The sequence below is a fragment of the Lepidochelys kempii genome, chromosome 4 (assembly GCF_965140265.1).
Source record: "Lepidochelys kempii isolate rLepKem1 chromosome 4, rLepKem1.hap2, whole genome shotgun sequence".
Taxonomy (NCBI): domain Eukaryota; kingdom Metazoa; phylum Chordata; order Testudines; family Cheloniidae; genus Lepidochelys; species Lepidochelys kempii.
The window spans coordinates 1,686,878-1,698,745 of NC_133259.1; the positions used below are offsets into that span (position 1 = coordinate 1,686,878).

Consider the following 11,868-nt stretch of genomic DNA (forward strand, 5'->3'; position numbering starts at 1 on the left):
CCACCCACAGGAGCCACCCCCCCCTACTCCTATTGGAGCCAGCACCCCACCCCAACTGGTATCCCAGCCCCCCTACCCCACAGGAGCCCCACCTCCTCTCCTCACTCCCATGGGCACCACTGACCCTGCCCCCATCCCCCGGGTGGGGGGGGGGGGCCTCCGGGGGCGTGGTCGGTGGTACAGGGTGGGCGGGGCGAGCTAGGACGCGCCGTGGGGGGGGGTCTCCGGGGGCGTGGTCGGTGGTGCAGGGTGGGCGGGGCGAGCTAGGACGCGCCGTGGGGGGGGTCTCCGGGGGCGTGGTCGGTGGTGCAGGGTGGGCGGGGCGAGCTAAGACGCGCCGTGGGGGGGCCTCCGGGGGCGTGGTCGGTGGTGCAGGGTGGGCGGGGCGGGTTGTGACGCCAGCGGGCACGTGCCCTATAAGCGGGCGGCCCGCGCCGCCGGCCGCTGGGTGCGGAGATGGGGGTGCGCTGTGGCGTCGTGCGCGCGACCGCTCTGCTGCTGCTGCTGTGCGGGGCGCTGGCAGGTACCGGCCGGCCAGGCGGGGGCGGGGGCGGGGGCGGTTGCCGTTGCCGTGGTAACACTGCGCTCCTCTTTCCTCACAGGGCTTCTCCTGCCGCCGCCCGCGCGGGCTGCCGCCGCCGCCGCCGCCTGGGTGAGTGGGGCCGGGGCAGCCCGCGGCACCGCCCAACACCCCCGGGTCCCCAGTGCCCCGCACTGCCGCTGCGTCCCGCAGCATCCTGCCCGCCTCCCAGCGCCCCGCCCTGGCACCATCCCCCGGCGGGTGCCTGCGGGCAGGGGCCCGTGCCCATCCCCCCGGCACAGGGCAAGCCCCGGGTGCGCCCCCCCCTTTCCGTCCCAGGGAGCCCGCGCTGGGGAGCCGGGCCCTGAGCGCCGGGGTGCCCTGCCCGCGGTAGGGCGCGGGCAGCCCCTGGTCCGGCCCGGCCCGCCTCGGCGGGGAGCGGGCCGCCAGCTGGCCGGGCTGGCTGGGGCTCTCGCCGCCTTGCGGGCTCTGTACGGCGGCGCTTCCGTCGAGGCTGCCCTGCGCCCCGGCTGCCGGGGCTTGTCTGGCTCCCCGAGGTCCCTCAGCCGCCGCCGCGCGTTGTAGCCCCGGCGGAGACCAGGCCGGTAGCTGCTTCCTTCGCTGTAGTCAGTGCTCCGCGTCCCCCTCCTCCCACCTGAGCTTGACCCCCGCTAGCTGCGTCGGGATAAAGATTTTACAGCGGGGTAGTTGAGGCTTCAGCTAGGGATACGTCTACACTAGTTACTGCGTGGTAGCCATGCCAGCCTAACCTGAAATGCGGACAGGGCCTGCGCCTGCGGGGGGGTTTCCCCTTGGTGTAGGAACACCATCTCCCTGGGCCACAGCCGCTAGGCTGCTGGAAACCTCCTTCCGCTGCCCTAGCTATGCCCACAGCCGGGGTTAGGTCAGCATGGGATATTTAGCATGTGGCTTTCTCACCTCCCTGACCAACATAGCTGTGTTGACTAACAATTTAAGGGTAGGATTTTATAGCAAGATAACTAGCTCCAGATAGCTTATTCTCATTATAAAACCTCCTATTCTGGCCCTAAAATGTTATGCGAATGTGATTTTGAATGGATTCCATCTTACAGTACGCTGTTGATTTGTTAAGTGACCATGTTCAATATCTTCATAAATGATCTGGAGGACGGTGTGGATTGCACTCTAAGCAAATTTGCGGATGATACTAAACTGGGAGGAGTGGTAGATACGCTGGAGGGCAGGGATAGGATACAGAGGGACCTAGACAAATTGGAGGATTGGGCCAAAAGAAATCTGATGAGGTTCAATAAGGATAAGTGCAGGGTCCTGCACTTAGGATGGAAGAACCCAATGCACAGCTACAGACTAGGGGCCGAATGGCTAGGCAGCAGTTCTGCAGAAAAGGACCTAGGGGTAACAGTGGAAGAGAAGCTGGATATGAGTCAGCAGTGTGCCCTTGTTGCCAAGATGGCCAATGGCATTTTGGGATGTATAAGTAGGGGCATAGCGAGCAGATTGAGGGACGTGATCGTTCCCCTCTATTCGACATTGGTGAGGCCTCATCTGGAGTACTGTGTCCAGTTTTGGGCCCCACACTACAAGAAGGATGTGGATAAATTGGAGAGAGTCCAGCGAAGGGCAACAAAAATGATTAGGGGTCTGGAACACATGAGTTATGAGGAGAGGCTGAGGGAACTGGGATTGTTTAGTCTGCAGAAGAGAAGAATGAGGGGGGATTTGATAGCTGCTTTCAACTACCTGAAAGGGGGTTCCAAAGAGGATGGCTCTAGACTGTTCTCAATGGTAGCAGATGACAGAACGAGGAGTAATGGTCTCAAGTTGCAGTCGGGGAGGTTTAGGTTGGATATTAGGAAAAACGTTTTCACTAAGAGGGTGGTGAAACACTGGAATGCGTTACCTAGGGAGGTGGTAGAATCTCCTTCCTGAGAGGTTTTTAAGGTCAGGTTTGACAAAGCCCTGGCTGGGATGATTTAACTGGGAATTGGTCCTGCTTCGAGCAGGGGGTTGGACTAGATGACCTTCAGGGGTCCCTTCCAACCCTGATATTCTATGATTCTATGTCTTCACTGCTAAAAATGCTGTGGTGGCTTTTTTAATCTTTCAGGGTAACTGAAGTGCATGAATGATCCTGAGGTAAAAACAACAGTGAAGACAAAGCACTTCAGTTTTACCAGGAGGTAAATTTGTGGAGGCCAGCCTTACACACCCAACTTGGGTTGACTTCTGAGTTTATTTCGTGCAAAAACTAAAACCTTTTGTCTCCACTGTACTTCTATTTTGGGAGAGCTGCTGTGCATTAGTTATCCCAAGGTTAAAAAACACTCCTTTTTTTAGCAATGTTGATTAAGGTCCCCTTGACTGTTAAGCAAGATAAGTATTTAGCTAAGTAATGGTAGGGAGCAGTTAGTATGTGAAGCCTGAAGTGATACATTTCCACATAACTAGGAAAGTGATGCAATATCTCACAACCCCTCCACAAATTTTTATGAAATGTTGATTTTAATTTTGTATATAAGTACATTGGTATGCCATTGGAAGATGGCAGGATTTGTTAAATTGCTTAATCCAAAAAAAAAAAAATCAATTAAATTGCTTAAAGGTTTCCAAAATGCTGTTTTGGAGTTGCTTATCCTAGACTGTTTCATAAGTTTGTTTCCTCTCTAGCCAAAATGCTACTTGTATGGTTTGCCTGGATGTCCAAAGAACTTTAACCCAGTTTGTGGGACTGATGGGCACACTTATCCAAATGAGTGTGCACTTTGCCTTTCAAACAGGTAATTGTGTAACTTGGACACATCCTATCTTTTTTTGTCTGAAATATAACAAACTTTGCACATAAAGTAGTGACTCTTTTTCATTTTCCAGGCTGCGTTACTGAAACAGACTTCAGCTCTCTCACACTTCTTAAACTGTATGTGTAGGAGTATTTCCTCAAATATTGATCTCCTATAGCATACTTTTTATGGTGTCACATGCAAATGATATAGTTTGGATTCTGTTAGCCACAGATGCTGCACGCTCACTTATGTATCCTGCAAAACTAGTGGCTTGTGGGAATTTTATTCTGTTGTGTTACATAACTCCTGCTCGCTGCTTGATAAGACCCAACACCCTACCAGCTTATCATAGAATCAGGGACCTATAGAACATGAAAGGTATCCCCCAAGAGGGAGTGGGATGAAGCTATCCCAGCCTCAGAGATGCTTTTACTATAATTTTTTTTTGGGGGCTCTAGACTTAAACTGTTCATAGTTTCTTATGCAGGGAAAGTGGCTGAGTGACGAAAGTTGAGGGCATAGATGATACTGGAAGGGCACAGTCTAAAGGGGAAGATGTGACTGCCCCACATGTCTCCTGTGCCCGGTGTCATCCTCGCCCTGAGCCCAGCCTGGAGCTCCTGTGCTCTCCCCACCCCACCAGAATTACCTGCAGGGGGAGCTTTTTCCTTCTTCTGTTGCGCCTCTCTTCCCCCCACCCCCCTTCCCCCAGCATGTTCAGCTGCTCTTCCTGGCAGCCAGGCCTGGGTGGGGAGTGGGAGGGAGCCACTTCTCACAGCAGCTGAAGGTAGCCTGGGTCACTGACTCTGTGCAGCATGGTGGCTGCCTGAGAGAGAGCCCCTCTCCCCTCCCCACCCCCCTGGCACGCTTCTGGCTCACTCAGCCCCTGTCCCTAGCAGCCAGGCCTGGGCAGGGAGCAGAGGGGGCCAGGCAGGCCACCACGTCAGCCAGGCTCTCTTGCAGGCAGCTGCTGCTCTGCACAGAGCAGCGACCCAGAGCAGCCCACATGGAAAGCAGCTGGTCCCACCCCTTCTGCTCCCCACACGGGCCTGGCTGCCAGGGACAGGGGCTGAGCGTGCCAGGGGCAGGCCCAGTGGAAGAAGGACAAAGCACCTCTTCCTCCCCCCCACCCGCCTTGTAGGCCAAGCAGTAAACTTGGGGGGGGGGGACATGACCCCACATACCCCCCCCCATGCATTGCCTATGGTTGAGAGGGGAAATATTTTCATAGAATATCATGGTTGGAAGGGACCTCAGGAGGTCATATAGTCCAACCCCCTGCTCAAAGCAGGACCAATCCCCAATTAAATCATCCCAGCCAGGGCTTTGTCAAGCCTGACCTTAAAAACTTCTAAGGAGAGTTAGAACCACCTCCCTAGGTAACGCATTCCAGTGTTTCACCACCCTCCTAGTGAAAAAGTTTTTCCTAATATCCAACCTAAACCTCCCCCACTGCAACTTGAGACCATTACTCCTTGTCCTGTCCTCTTCTACCACTGAGAATAGTCTAGAACCACCTCTGAGGTAGTTGAAAGCAGCTATCAAACCCCCCTCATTCTTCTCTTCTGCAGACTCAACAATCCCAGTTCCCTCAGCCTCTCCTCATAAGTCATGTGTTCCAGACCCCTAATCATTTTTGTTGCCCTTCGCTGGACTCTCTCCAATTTATCCACATCCTTCTTGTAGTGTGGGGCCCAAAACTGGACACAGTACTCCAGATGAGGCCTCACCAATGTCGAATAGAGGGGGACGATCACGTCCCTTGCTCTGCTAGCTATGCCCCTTCTTATACATCCCAAAATGCTATTGGCCTTCTTGGCAACAAGGGCACACTGCTGACTCATATCCAGCTTCTCGTCCACTGTCACCCCTAGGTCCTTTTCCGCAGAACTGCTGCCTAGCCATTCGGTCCCTAGCCTGTAGCTGTGCATTGGCTTCTTCCGTCCTAAGTGCAGGACCCTGCACTTATCCTTATTGAACCTCATCAGATTTCTTTTGGCCCAATCCTCCAATTTGTCTAGGTCCCTCTGTATCCTATCCCTGCCCTCCAGCGTATCTACCACGCCTCCTAGTTTAGTGTCATCCGCAAATTTGCTGAGAGTGCAATCCACACCATCCTCCAGATCATTTATGAAGATATTGAACAAAACCGGCCCCAGGACCGACCCCTGGGGCACTCCACTTGAGACCGGCTGCCAACTAGACATGGAGCCATTGATCACTACTCGTTGAGCCCGACAATCTAGCCAACTTTCTACCCACCTTATAGTGCATTCATCCAGCCCATACTTCTTTAACTTGCTGACAAGAATACGGTGGGAGACCATGTCAAAAGCTTTGCTAAAGTCAAGAAACAATACATCCACTGCTTTCCCTTCATCCACAGAACCAGTAATCTCATCATAGAAGGTGATTAGATTAGTCAGGCATGACCTTCCCTTGGTGAATCCATGCTGACTGTTCCTGATCACTTTCCTCTCATGTAAGTGCTTCAGGATTGATTCTTTGAGGATCTGCTCCATGATTTTTCCGGGGACTGAGGTGAGGCTGACTGGCCTGTAGTTCCCAGGATCCTCCTTCTTCCCTTTTTTAAAGATTGGCACTACATTAGCCTTTTTCCAGTCATCTGGGACTTCCCCCGTTCGCCACGAGTTTTCAAAGATAATGGCCAATGGCTCTGCAATCACAGCCGCCAATTCCTTTAGCACTCTCGGATGCAACTCGTCCGGCCCCATGGACTTGTGCACGTCCAGCTTCTCTAAATAGTCCCTAACCACTTCTTTCTCCACAGAGGGCTGGCCATCTACTCCCCATGTTGTGATGCCCAGCGCAGCAGTCTGGGAGCTGACCTTGTTAGTGAAGACAGAGGCAAAAAAAGCATTGAGTACATTAGCTTTTTCCACATCCTCTGTCACTAGGTTGCCTCCCTCATTCATTAAGGGGCCCACACTTTCCTTAGCTTTCTTCTTGTTGCCAATATACCTGAAGAAACCCTTCTTGTTACTCTTGACATCTCTTGCTAGCTGCAGCTCCAGGTGCGATTTGGCCCTCCTGATTTCATTCCTAGATGCCCAAGCAATATTTTTATACTCTTCCCTGGTCATATGTCCAATCTTCCACTTCTTGTAAGCTTCTTTTTTATGTTTAAGATCCGCTAGGATTTCACCGTTAGGCCAAGCTGGTCGCCTGCCATATTTACTATTCTTTCGACTCATCGGGATGGTTTGTCCCTGTAACCTCACCAATTTTGTCCCACTTCATACCATCTATACTGAAGTCACAATGTGATTGCTGCTCGAGTAGTTAGCTTTGGTCCCAAAACAGTGAAGCTGCAGCAGGGCATACTTCAGCATGGACTCTACAAGGCCACCTGGAACACTGGATAACTACTTGCAGGCCTATCCCATGCTGAAGTGAGTGCTGACACAGCTTCACTGGTCTGGGACCTGAGCGAGTTAGATTAAAGCTAGCTCTAATATGTCTACTCAAGACATACTATCAATATCAGTCAGGGTGGATAAAAATCCATGATTTAAAAAAAAAAACAAAAAAACCCTCCCAATGATTAGTGATTTAAATCAAATCTAGCCTGATACCAGTACTTATATAGTGAATATCTTAAAGGAAATTTGTTTCCCTTCTGTATTGTCTGCATGTTGTCTCAACTTTAATACTTAACGAAAATTTTCTCCTGTTTGCCACTTAGTTCCAACGTAGTTCTAAATAGATGAAATTGAGATTCGTAAATAGGTCGCTGCACAGCACCCTATCTTGTAAGGGTACAGAGAAATCCAAAAGAAGTTTCTAAGCGAAGTCCTGATTACTTTCCCTGCGTCTATTAAGAAGTAATTTATGATGTCTAGTGATGTATACTGCTCATGTGTAATTTTTATATGGTTTTGTGTGTGCATTATGGGATTGACACTTCATATAAATGAAATGGTACCTTAAACCCTCATATTTGATGGCTTATGAAATGCTCAAAAATGTCTTTTGGATTGAAGATTCATGGGTATCAGCTTGAAAGTGGATTTTTTTTTTTTTAAGTTTCATTACAACCCATTTGGCAGTTTGCTTACTTGGCTGCTTTGTAGCACACTGATCGTTTGAATGACTTTGTTTTAAAACTTTTGACTTTGAAATCCTTATTCATCAGTATGTTTATTCATACTTCCCTTGTTTAGCTTTGAAAAAAGAGTTATGGATATATGCAGTAGTCACTTAATTTCAGAAGAGTGCAGTGTCCAAATCTTCCAAGTTTCTCAGGAAGGAGAACAGTGGGAAGAGCTCTTACTTTCATACAGGAAGCTTGTATACTCTCTGACATGTTTGTTGCTTGACTTTCATCCATGTGAGCTCTGCTTATTGTGCTTTCTCCTGCACTAGTTACCTGCCACCCTCAACTTTGCTTAATTTAACTTAATGTCTGTATAGCAATTTGTAAGATGTTTACAGTGACTGGTATATCTTAAGTGGCTGAAATGAGTTCGCAGATAGGTAAGTACATCCTATTTGAATAAGAAATAGGAGTTAGTAAGTTGCAACTAGAGATAGTATTCTGACTGCAATGAATGGCTGCTTTGCAGTTCTGTTGTATCATCTATCAGAAGATCTACAAAAGCTTTGCAAACAATACTTTTAAGCTGCAAATACCCTTGTAAGAGAGTTGACAGAATGGGAAATTGACGCATGGAGATTGCATGGCAAGCCCAAGATTTTACAGGAAGTTCGTAACAGAACCAGGGATACATCCCAGATCCCTTTACACTCGGTGCTCTCTTTTAACCATAAAATCCAGGTTTGTGCTTTTTTTTAAAGCTGAGCAAGTTTGGGCCTGGTTTATTCTTAAATGGGTGTTCGGATGAGAGTTGTATGATGGCAGTGGCTAATCTTTCATCTTCTAAACTCTAGGGATCTTATTCTCATTTGCACTAAAGCCCCTTTACATTGGTGTGGTGCTGCAATAAGGCTTTCTTTTAAACAGCCAGAGATGTCTAAAGTGACCTTAATGTAACTTAGAAGAAGGCCCTGTGTCTTTGGTTGGAATTTTTTGTTTATAGTATTCATAAACAGATACTAATGTTAGAAAAGTTGATCATCATTTCAACTCAGTAAGTGGCTCTGTTACTTTCAGATAAAAAGATTTCTGATTCAGCCATTTGTAACATGAATTCCTCAAAAGTAAGGATGAGCATCTTCCATTTGACTGCTATGATGAGTAAAATAAATCTCGATGTTCTACAGATGGCTTGATTCTGTTGTGGTAGAGAGGCCATAATAGAAACTCCATCTTGTATTCACTATGGATCTTTGTATTTTTTAACCAATATGAATAGTTGAACAAATTATTTGTAAAAACTATAATCAACATTGTACTAAAGTGTGGTTATGGTCAGGAAAGTTACTATACAGAAACACCTTATTCCTTGTATCTCACATACACCTGTTTACTAACTAAAACAAGTTTTTACTCTTGTCAAAATGGAAGCTAGTGTCTGCTCTGCTTTTTCGACACAATTGCCAGTTCCAATTGTAAAACCTCATCACTTTAAGAGGTGGGAAAAAAAGTCCAGCTTCTAATTCCTCTCATTTTCAGTGCAGTCAGAAAAACTTGATTTGTAAACAAAGCAAATTTAATATCATACCCCAAAACAAAACTCTGTTAGATCTTAACTTTGCATTCCCTGGTTTGCTCCCTTCAAAATGCTGAAGAGGGATACAAGTGTAAAAGAGGCAGGGGAGGGGGAGAAATGATCACCTAAAATGGGAATGCACTGTTCAGAAGATGTACCCCCTCCACCACCATTCTCCAGTGGTTTTTTGGACGAGGCCAGGCAGTTTTGTAAGGTTTAAATTTGGCTCTTTTCACTCCATGCATCTGAAGAAGTGGGTTTTTTACCCATGAAAGCTTATGCCCAAATAAATGGAGTACTTGTGGCACTTTAGAGACTAACCAATTTATTTAAGCATAAGCTTTCGTGAGCTACAGCTCACTTCATCAGATGCTGTAGGTCATGAAAGCTTATGCTCAAATAAGTTGGTTAGTCTCTAAGGTGCCACAAGTACTCCTTTTCTTTTTGCAAATACAGACTAACACGGCTGCTACTCTGAAACCTGCCCAAATAAATGTTAGGTTTTTAAGGTGCCACTGGACTCCTTTCTGTTTTTGTGGATACAGACTAACACAGCTATCCCTCTGATACTTTGCAGGGAGTGTGAGCCTGTCCTACAAGATAATATTCTTGGATTATTGACATTTTGGCATTCATTTTAAGCTTTCTCTATCACAAGTTAAAACTCCTCAGGTTTATAAACTGTTACCAAGTCGTGCATGGATGACAGATTCAAAAGTAAGGCGTTCTCTAATAAGTCATTTAAGCATGATGTATAAAACTTTATATTGTAGTTTTGCAGTAAGATTTGCTGAAAACATCACTGAATGTGATTCTACTTGTAAGATGTAGAAAGAAGCTGAATACAATTCCACTGTGGAAAGTGTGTGTTTTGTTTGCCACTCTATTAGAATCTATCTTCTAATGTTTTTTTTTTCTTTTTTTTTGTTCTGGTTACAGGGAAAATAGGAGGGATGTCAAAATTCGCTGGAAGGGATACTGCTAATACGGTAGTATTAAACTTGAAGAACATGGAACAGAGGAAAGCCAGATTGAAGAGGAAACCGTGCCTTAAATTTGCTGTCTGTGTAGTTTAGTCTGATTAAATAAAATGCCTATTTTGCTCTTATACCACTTTTGAATAGACATAATACCATTATTTTATTAAAATAGAAGTCATGTTTATGAATGTACCTGTAAGATTCATTTTTATTCTCATAGTCTATATTTCCTTTTTCTTTGGAAGATACTACACTATTGAAGATTTCTGAATTTAATTTGATTTTATTATCTATGTAGAATTTGTCTGAGATGGCATGGTTACTTCATAGAGCAGCTGAGGCAGCTTGGTATGTGGGGATCTTGCAGGTTATACTATACCATTGCTGCACCATCCATGTGGTGTGCCACCTCCCTAGGTGTGGCATAATTTTTACTTAGAAGACCAAATTTCTAAGCGTGCTGTATGTTCCACATCATCCCCTACCACTGCAAAGTCACTGGTATGAAGTTTATTTTATTTTTTAATTAAAAAGCCAGGATAACTTGTTCTAGTTACAAAAAACTTTTACCTCCCCTGAGATCTCGGCTGGCTGCTATAGGCAGGGGACTGACTTTTCCACACTGAATTTGCAATACAGATTCTTCTTGGTGGTGTGTGGGCCCTAGCAGGAATACAGCTTACCTGCTGCCCACAATGCTTAAACTTGTTTTGTAACCATTTGATTCTGTTGTTGAAAGCCACAGTTTTTAATTGTCAGTAAGTTTTATACCACACCTATTTTTAGCTTTTATCAGTCTACACACTGCAAACTGCTTATGCACGCTTTTCACTTTGATGTATGATTCCATCTTACTTTGAATAAAATATCTTATTTCTGCATTAGTCAGTAGCAAAAGCAAAGTGCCAACTTAACATTCCCCACATTCAATTCTCACTATTATCAAATAAGAACTTCAGCTTAATGCATTTCCACCTTAGTGATGTCTTATGATACTGATGTTAAAATATATAACTTTAGCCCCAGAGGGGAACATATTACAGTCTAAGCCCCTGATGCTGTATCAGGAACTGCTAGCATAGAGCATCATTGGGGTGTCCATTCACTTTAATGAGACTCTTCCTGGGCTCAGGAAGATGATAGCCAATTCCAATGCAGAGTCTAGGCATAAACTAGTAAGTTAGCTGTTTCAGAATGTTACTTGGTTGCATAGAAGGATTAAAAGTGTTTTTGGTTTTTTTAGTTAGATGTTGTCTTACCAAGATTTCTACTGTTAAACTGTAACATTAGTGTTATAGGATGATTATTAAATAGTTTCATACCCCAGAAGTGGGAACCTTGTTAATGAATAAGGAACAAAAATTCAGACCAATAAAAATAAGTTCTTCGAATATGTGTCAGTGTGGCTTCCACTCTAAGTTGACCTGTGCCCCATGTATCCAAGCTCAGAAGCTTTTGAATAGCAGTGTCCTGAATGTTCTGGTTCCACCCACACCACCCAAAAGCACAAAGAACAGAGCAGCTGCAACCATCCCTTCGTTCCCTCTTACCACTGATGGCAGCTAAACAGAACAAGTGGAGTCCTTGCATTACCCTTAACCAAATCTACTTCTAGAGTATTAGTTAGGGGTAATTCCCCTCAAAATATTAGCCTCTTTTATTGTTCTGGTCATACCAAGAAAACCGAACAATCTAAACTAAATTTGTCCCTTAGCACCTCTATCCTCCTTGCTGGGGTGTTTGCTCCATATAGGTGAATAAAGAGTTACGTGTCTGAGAGCTGAGTTAGCTCACCTGACTGCACCTAGTGTGTCAGGCTTGATTTGTTGTTAGACCCAACTGGAGAGGAGCTGGGTCACTTTCATAAAATAAGGATGTGGACGCTATAGGGAATATGCAGGAGAGAGGAGGTAGGGAGTTCCCTCTCTGGGAAGAGCCTGGGGAAGGCAGAC

At 46.3% G+C, this 11,868-nt stretch overlaps 1 protein-coding gene across 1 annotated transcript; it reads left to right on the top strand.

Moving 5' to 3' along the window:
- Window positions 1-391: 391 nt before the first annotated feature.
- Window positions 392-11,307, top strand: SPINK2 (serine peptidase inhibitor Kazal type 2). Its single transcript, XM_073340186.1, has 4 exons — window positions 392-523; window positions 603-652; window positions 3,191-3,300; window positions 9,876-11,307. The coding sequence occupies exons 1-4, from the start codon at window positions 457-459 to the stop codon at window positions 9,919-9,921; spliced, it is 273 nt and encodes a 90-aa protein (XP_073196287.1). The 5' UTR covers window positions 392-456; the 3' UTR covers window positions 9,922-11,307.
- The last annotated feature ends 561 nt before the right edge of the window (window positions 11,308-11,868 follow it).

What these genes read in the sequence shown, in the direction of transcription:
- SPINK2 (XM_073340186.1), top strand. Translation starts at nt 457, where the DNA reads ATGGGGGTGCGCTGTGGCGTCGTGCGCGCGACCGCTCTGCTGCTGCTG. An exon ending in CCGCCGCCGCCGCCGCCTGG is followed by an intron (nt 653 to 3,190) that starts GTGAGTGGGGCC and finishes TTTCCTCTCTAG; the next exon opens with CCAAAATGCTACTTGTATGG. An exon ending in GCACTTTGCCTTTCAAACAG is followed by an intron (nt 3,301 to 9,875) that starts GTAATTGTGTAA and finishes TTCTGGTTACAG; the next exon opens with GGAAAATAGGAGGGATGTCA.